The sequence below is a fragment of the Lynx canadensis genome, chromosome A2 (genome assembly GCF_007474595.2).
Source record: "Lynx canadensis isolate LIC74 chromosome A2, mLynCan4.pri.v2, whole genome shotgun sequence".
NCBI classification, from domain to species: domain Eukaryota; kingdom Metazoa; phylum Chordata; class Mammalia; order Carnivora; family Felidae; genus Lynx; species Lynx canadensis.
Genome location: NC_044304.2, coordinates 157,471,282 through 157,479,117, shown reverse-complemented (window position 1 = coordinate 157,479,117; position 7,836 = coordinate 157,471,282). Strand labels below are relative to the sequence as shown.

Genomic DNA, 7,836 nt, shown 5'->3' with positions numbered 1-7,836 from the left:
AGATCTCACTGACATTCACAGAATCAGAAACTCCAGGAGTGGCTCCGGGCAATCAGGGTTTTAACAAACCCTCTAGATGATTCTGGTGCAAGCTAAGACGTGAGAACCACAGGCTGTCTCAAGTTTTCTCTGGGTTTCTCCATTCCAAAGGAAGGAGAGGGAAGAGGGGAGATGGGAGACAGGAGGAAAGAGAGGGAAAGTGATTTTGACCTCACCTGGAGGTTCTATTTCAAACAAGCTGCTTAAAGAGAGGTTGCTGAGTAAACCAAATTCAGTGATGCCTCCTGCTGGTAAAAACATTCTCGTAGGAAAAAAAAAAAAAAGAGCAGATACAATATGAAAATGTCTGGTTAAAGATCACAAAATGAATTAAACATGTAGGCAAGTCCCCAAACTGACAGTCAGCTGGGTCGTAACCCCACATTCCCAGAAAGGCTCTTGAAGTACCATGAAAGTCAGTTAGAAAACTGTTCAGAAGCTTATCAGGGTCTCTAATGACTTTTCAGGAGGGGTTGTGAATTGCATCTTGCAAAAGTGTTCTGTCTCACAACAGATTTGGGACCACTGTTTTCTCAGCTTCTAATCTCATCTCTTCTCACTAATAAACTTTATGCATTAAAGGAGAAAGGTAATAGGAGATATAGTTTTCTATCCTTGGATTCTAATCCCGACCACAATACCAAGCCCATGGTAGATGTGTTTATTCTGTCATTTATCAATCACTTACACAGTTCCTGCTATGTATTATGCCTGCCCCATGCATCTACAAAAACTAACTCAGTCTACGTGATTACTCGGTGAGGTAGGTACAATTATTATCTCCATTTTGCAGATGATAGAACAGAGACGGGTTAAATAACTAGCCCGGGGTCAACAGCTGGTAAGTGGATTTGAACTCAGGAAGGCTCCCTCTAGAGACCGTGTCCGTAAACTGGTCACTAACTGATCTGTCATTCTGCTCGATTCTCCAGCTGTCAGGTGGGGCCTTGTCAGGGGTCAGATGACATAGTTAACTTTCAAGAAGCTAAACTCCGAAGAGCCCCAGTGGGAAGGAATAAACAGTTCAGGTCATCGAAGCTAGGTCATTTCCTTGTACTGTACCGTGTGCTCACTGCCCACGCGGCCACTTGTCCATCGGCAGGACAGCCGGCAGTCCCTGGCTGAGCCTCTCCACCGGATCCGAGATGGGCGTGAATCTGCGATTCGCCTTGGTTATTCCAGAAGGTGCCAGAGAAAGGGACCCAGAGGCTCCTCTTCTGACACATGAGGGAGGGGTCCCTGGCCACGTCCGTGCGGCCATCAGCTTGTTGGTTCTCTCCATTATTCCCAAGAGAGCAAGGGCACAGCACAGCACAGAAGACATTACTGCCCTGATGTGTTAGAGCTCCTGCCGTTTTCTCGAGACTTTAAAGGGAATCACCGTCTCAGGCAGTACGAGCAGGGGAGGGTCCACGGGGAGGCCGGGGAACCAGAGAGCCCTGGAGGCTAACGGAGAATAACGAGCAGGTGTGCTGGCGACAACCAGCGAGTAGGAGGCTGCTGCCGACCGCGCCCTTTCGTCACGTCGAGAGGCCCCGTGGCGGGACCCTGCTGTTCCAGGCAGAGCTCGAGGGGGAAGGGCCTCACGTCGGGGCAGCGGGACACCACAGGGCTCCGCGAACACCGTGCCCGCGGCTGGGACCAGCCCTGAGTCTCCACGCTTGACCGGGAGGGGGCGGCCTCCGGATGCCGCATCCCTGAGCGTGTCCTTTTCTCGGGGTGTCTCCCGTCGAGCGCTGCGCTGACGCCCGGCCCGCTGGCAGGCCTTGACCTTCTGGGGCGGAAGGACCCTTTCTTGTCACCGGGGGGGGGGGGGGGCCCTGGCTTTCTGGTTCTTGCCCCAGCCGCGCAGGACGTAGGGGAGACGGCGTTGGTCCCCGTAGCCCTGACTCGAACCTGGCGCCGGTGTCCGCTCTCTTAACCTCACGCATCTCTGAGTTCTTGACCTCCGGCTGACCCCCGGGGCTATTTATCGCTTTCATGTGGGGCCGGTGCCGTGTCCGGGTGCGTGTGCCTTCCCTCCTCCGCGCCTTTCTTGTAAGAGGAGTCAGGCCCTGGGGCCCTGCTCGTCCCCAGTGTGACTCTGCAGAAACCTATTCGCTTTCGGAAGACCCTCCTCCGATCACCAGAGGCTGCAGCAGCCGCTCTCTTCCTCTGATAGAAGATTCTATAAGCTTTCTTATAAGGCGGCTTGCAGTACAGGAGTCACACACACACACACACACACCCCCCAAAACATGGGCCTGACACCTTCGAAGTATTACAGGAACAGACAGGACAAACGAAGCTAAGCACCAGGGTAAGAATTAAATTCTACTCTAAGTTATACCCTACAAATAATTTTGAACCAGATAATACTTTAGTGTGGATAATTGTTAGTTTTTAAAAAATTTTAATGTTTATTTTTGAGAGAGAGACAGAGAATGCAAGCAGGGGAGGGGCAGAGAGAGAGAGAGGGAGACACAGAATCTGAAGCAGGTTCGAGGCTCTGAGCTGTCAGCACAGAGCCCAATGCAGGCCAAATCCACGGACTGAGAGATTTTGATCTGAGCCCACTGAGCCACCCAGGTGCCCCTACTTTCTTTTTAAATTGTTTATTTTTGAGAGACAGAGAGAGTGTGTGTAAACAGGGAAAGGGCAGAGAGAGAGGGAGACACAGAATCTGAAACAGGCTCCAGGCTTTGAGCTGTCAGCACAGAGCCCAATGCGGGGCTCGAACACACAAACCATGAGATCATGGCCTGAGCCGAAATCGGATGCTTAACTGACTGAGCCACCCAGGCACCCCAACCAGATGGTGGTTTAAAAACACAGTTTTTTACTGTCTTAAGAATTGTCAACAACTTAATGTCTGTTTTTCCATTCATTGTGTATAAGAAATAAGACAATGGAGAAATGCTTTAAACTTTTACTTAAAAGTGCATCATGTTTAATATGACAACCATATGACTTTTCCTATTTGGATTCACTTGAATAACTTGATAGTTTATAAGGCTTGCTAATCATCCTGAATATAATTAAGCTTATTCAAAATAAACAGCCTGCCATCTTAGAATCTGAGTTATTGACTTGGGGCAATAGTTAAGCCAACTTTTAATTCTCATTGGAAATACTGCATTAAAATGCTTTAATTTTCTCTAGAACTGTCTTCATTTCATGTTTCAGCAAAGACTTAGTTATTCTTTGAAGAATTTCTAACTCTAAAAATGGTGGCAATTTTTAATCCCAAAATAATATAATTATCTTGCTCAGAAAAGGGAAGAAGCATAGAATTGTCTTCATTTTTACGGTTACAATCATGTATTGGCAGCATATATGAAAAATTTAGACATAAAATTATGATAATTATGATGGAAAAAACTGGCAACAAAGAGGAAGTATGTATAATAACCCTTTGCTTAATTGAATTCTATTTATGTATTTATTTATTTAGACATATTAAACGTCCACAGCAGCAATATGGACTTCACCTTTTTGGTTGTCTTTTTCAGCATATATATTTCTTGCAGTGTTGAATACTATATATTATATGCTTTGAGAACTATATATATATAATCGTTACCATATATTTTTAAAATGTATGCTTAATTTTGTACTTATTCTAGAATCTTATAACTTAAAAAAATTTTTTTAATGTTTATTTATCTTTGAGAGAGAGAGAGAGAGAGAAACAAAGGGTGAGTGGGGGAGGGGCAGAGAGGGAGACGCAGAATCTGAAGCACGTTCTGTGCTCTGAGCTGTCAGCACAGAGCCTGATGCCGTGCTCGAACTCATGAGCCCTGAGATTGTGACCTGAACTGAAGTTAGACACTCAGCTAACTGAGCCACCCAGGAACCCCTGGAATTTTATAAATCTTTTCTTTTTTAATGTTTATTTATTTTTTGAGAGGGAGAGACACAAAGTGTGAGCAGGGAAGGGGAAGAGAGAGAGGGAGACACAGAATCCAAAGCACGCTCCAGGCTCTGAGCTGTCAGCACAGAACCCGACTTGGGCCTCCAACACATGAGCTGTAAGATCATGACCTGAGCTGAAGTCAGATGCTTAGCTGACTGAGCCACCCAGGCACCCCAGAATTTTATAAATCTTGATTTTTTTTATTTTTTTATTTTTTTTTTAATTTTTTTTTTCAACGTTTATTTATTTTTGGGACAGAGAGAGACAGAGCATGAACGGGCGAGGGGCAGAGAGAGAGGGAGACACAGAATCAGAAACAGGCTCCAGGCTCTGAGCCATCAGCCCAGAGCCCGACGCGGGGCTCGAACTCACAGACCGCGAGATCGTGACCTGGCTGAAGTCGGACGCTTAACCGACTGCGCCACCCAGGCGCCCCTTATAAATCTTGATTTTAATAAATTTTTCATGACTTGCAAAAAATTCAAAATACTTAATGTCTTGATATATTTTAAAATAAAACCAATCTTCACAGCAAAGGAAACCATCAGCAAAATGAAAAGACAACCTACTAAGTGGGAAAAAATATTTGGAAATCATATATCTGATACGTGTTAATATCCAAAATATATAAAGAACTCATACAACTCAATGGCAATAAAACAATCAGTTTTAACAATGGGCAGAGGATCTGAATGGACATTTTTCAAAGAAGACATGCACTTGGCCAACAGGTACATGAAAAGGTGCTCAACATCATCATCATCAAAAACACATTGAGATATCACCTCACATCTGTTAGAATGGCTATCATCAAACAGACAAGGATTACATGTGTTGGTGAGGATGCAGAGAGAAGGGAACACTTGTGCTCTGTTGGTGGGAATGTAAATTGGTGCAGCCACTGTGGAAGACAGTTATGGAAGTTCCTCAAAAAATTCAGAAATAGAACTACCATTTGATTCAGCCATTTCATTCCTGGGTATTCATCCAAAGGAAATGAAATCACTCAAAAAGATATCTGCACCCCCATATTCATTGCAGCACTATTCACAACAGCCAAGACATGGAAACAACCTAAGTGTCCATTGATGGAACAATGGATTTAAAAATGTGGTCAATGAAATACTATTCAGACATAAAAAAGAAGGAAACCTTGCCATTTGTGACAACCTGGATGGATCTTGAGGGCATTATGCTAGTGAAATAAGCCAGATAGGGAAAGACAAATACCATATGATCTCACTTATATGGGGAGCTGGGAAGGGAAGGGAGGGGAAGGGAAGAGGAAGAGGAAGGAAAGGGAAGAGGAAGGGAAGGGAAGTAAGACAAAACTCAAAACTAGCTCATAGATACAGAGAACGACTGGTGATTGCCAGAGGCCAGGGTGTAGGGAATAGGTGAAATGGGTGAAGAGGGTCAAGAGATACAAACTTCCAGTTATAAAATAAAGAAAACGTGGGGATGTATGCAGAGCAAAGTAACTAGAGTTATGAATACTGTATTACATATTTGAAAGTTGCTCTTAAAAGAGTACACCTTAAAAGTTGTCATTACATGAAAAAAAAACTGTAACTATGTATAGTGACCAATTTAACTAGACTTACTGTGGTGATCATTTTGCAATATCTGCAAATATTGAATCATTGAAAAAAAAGCAGCTCTTATTTATTTTATCAACATTAGCATCATGAAGACAGTTGTTCAAATCTGGTAAATCCAGAGAAACTTCTGCCGCCGTGAAAGAAAGATGATGTTAGGTATGTCATAGCTATCTCCTGATATTTGGTGCGACCCCAAACCATCTTCTCACAAGTTGGTTCAATAATTATGAAAAATATTGGTGGGAACAATTTCAAGAACTTCAACAGGTGATTCAATCTTCTCTTATTAGAAATTGGTTTTAAAAAAGAAATCATTATAACCCAAGGATAAACATAATGTTTGAGCAACACTCAAAACCCTTACCTCTAGAACCCTTACACAAAGACATGGTTTCTCCTTCATTAGAGAAGTTCACAGTTACTGATTTTTACACATTTACACAGTTACTGATGAATTTCCTTTATTGAACCAAATCCGAAGCATTAAATATATTTTAGGATTTTTTTTTTACATAGTTTCTCGTTGGATAAACTCTTCCCTTAACATTTTCCCCTTTACTCCTAAATTATTCCATCAAGGAATTTAGCATTTCTCTAAACTCTTCCTTCATCAGACTCACAATTGGTGAGGCAGAGTCCTATAACTCCGCAATGTTTTCTGTATTGGAATCTCAGATCTACTGTGGAAGTTCTTTCTTATGGCATTAATTTTTGTACTGTGTCCAGCTACCACAAGGTGATAAAAAGTCACATATGTCTAAATACATCAGCCAGAGTCATGCAACGATGTCGGTTTTACATTTAAATTTTTCTCCATACGTGAATATTCCTGGCTTGAAAAGATAAAGAAATTTAATGTTTTTTCAAAGAAAGACTAAATAGTCTGATAATTTAGATGTCCCAAATACTAACACAGTCTCTCGGTTTCAGAAGATATGCTTCTCCGTGGAATTTTGCCCTATTTTTAGAGCTAGAAGATGGACAGTTACCACGTTTAATTCAAACTTCCAAGTGGGAACCTATCTGAATTTTTGCTTCAGCAAACCGCATAATTTAAAAGGAAACCCCCAAACAACATTCTATCTATATTTCACATGGACCTTTTCTTCAGTGCTCTATGCAAAGAAGCCTTTACCTGAGCGTTCCTCAGGCTGTAAATGAGAGGGTTCAGCATTGGGTTAAAAAGACTATGAAAAAGGGATAATATTTTCTCTTGCTCTTCTCGTTGTTTGGAATCTGGGACCATATAAACGACCATGGCTATGCCAAAGGAGAGTCCAACCACACAGAGATGGGACGAACAGGTGGAGAAGGCCTTTCTGCGGCCTTCCCCAGACTGGATTTTAAGGATGGCCCAGAGGATGCACACGTAGGAGATTAGCATTAAACTGAGGGGCCCAACTAAGACAAACATACAGGCAGCAAGGATAACCAATTGGTTGATCCATGTGTCAGCACAGGCCAACTTGAGGACAGATAGGATTTCACAGAAGAGGTGATTCACTTCCCGGGGTCCACAGAAGGGCAACCGTAGAAGGAGAATTGCATGTACCAGAGCCAGAATAAATCCACATGACCAGGAAGTGACAGCCAGGACCAGGCACAGTCTCCAGCTCATGATGACAGTGTACTGGAGGGGGTGGCAGATTGCCACAAACCTATCATAAGACATCGCCACCAAGATCAGGCACTCCGTAGCAGCAAAACCCAAATACAAAAATGTCTGCATTATGCATGAGACAAAGGAGATGGTTCTCTTCTGATTCACTAAGTTTGCCAACATCTTGGGGACATTATTGGATGCATAGGAAATGTCAATGACGGCCAGGTGGGAGAGGAAGAAGTACATGGGGGTGTGTAGTCTCGAGTCCAGACAGATGAGTCCCAAGATCATGCCGTTTGCCAACAGGCTAAAGATGTAGAACAGGGAGAAGATCCAGAAGAGGAGCACTTCCATCTCTGCACTGAGCTGGAATCCCACCAAGGCGAATTCTGTGACCCATGACTGGTTGCTTCCCATTTCTTAATGACAGTGTGTCAAGGACTGAAGTGTGAGAAAAGGTCATAGGTGGAGAATGGACAAAACCTGGAGTTACTCAGCTCAAAACGAGCTCAGAGAAATCTTGTATCCTTGTTCCTACTTGACAGGGGAAGCAAATTGGGTACCTTTTTTATTTCAACTTTTTTTTTTTTTTTAATTTATTTTTGGGACAGAGAGAGACAGAGCATGAACGGGGGAGGGGCAGAGAGAGAGGGAGACACAGAATCGGAAACAGGCTCCAGGCTCCGAGCCATCAGCCC

At 43.5% G+C, this 7,836-nt stretch overlaps 1 protein-coding gene across 1 annotated transcript; it reads right to left on the bottom strand.

Moving 5' to 3' along the window:
• Window positions 1-6,625: 6,625 nt before the first annotated feature.
• Window positions 6,626-7,555, bottom strand: LOC115501014 (olfactory receptor 2A2-like). The gene has a single exon (XM_030295837.1). It carries the CDS (start codon window positions 7,553-7,555, stop codon window positions 6,626-6,628), a length of 930 nt encoding a protein of 309 aa, XP_030151697.1.
• Between the last annotated feature and the right edge of the window lie 281 nt (window positions 7,556-7,836).

Bases quoted from the DNA above. Each gene is read 5' to 3' on its own strand.
- LOC115501014 (XM_030295837.1), bottom strand. From the start codon at position 7,555: ATGGGAAGCAACCAGTCATGGGTCACAGAATTCGCCTTGGTGGGATTC.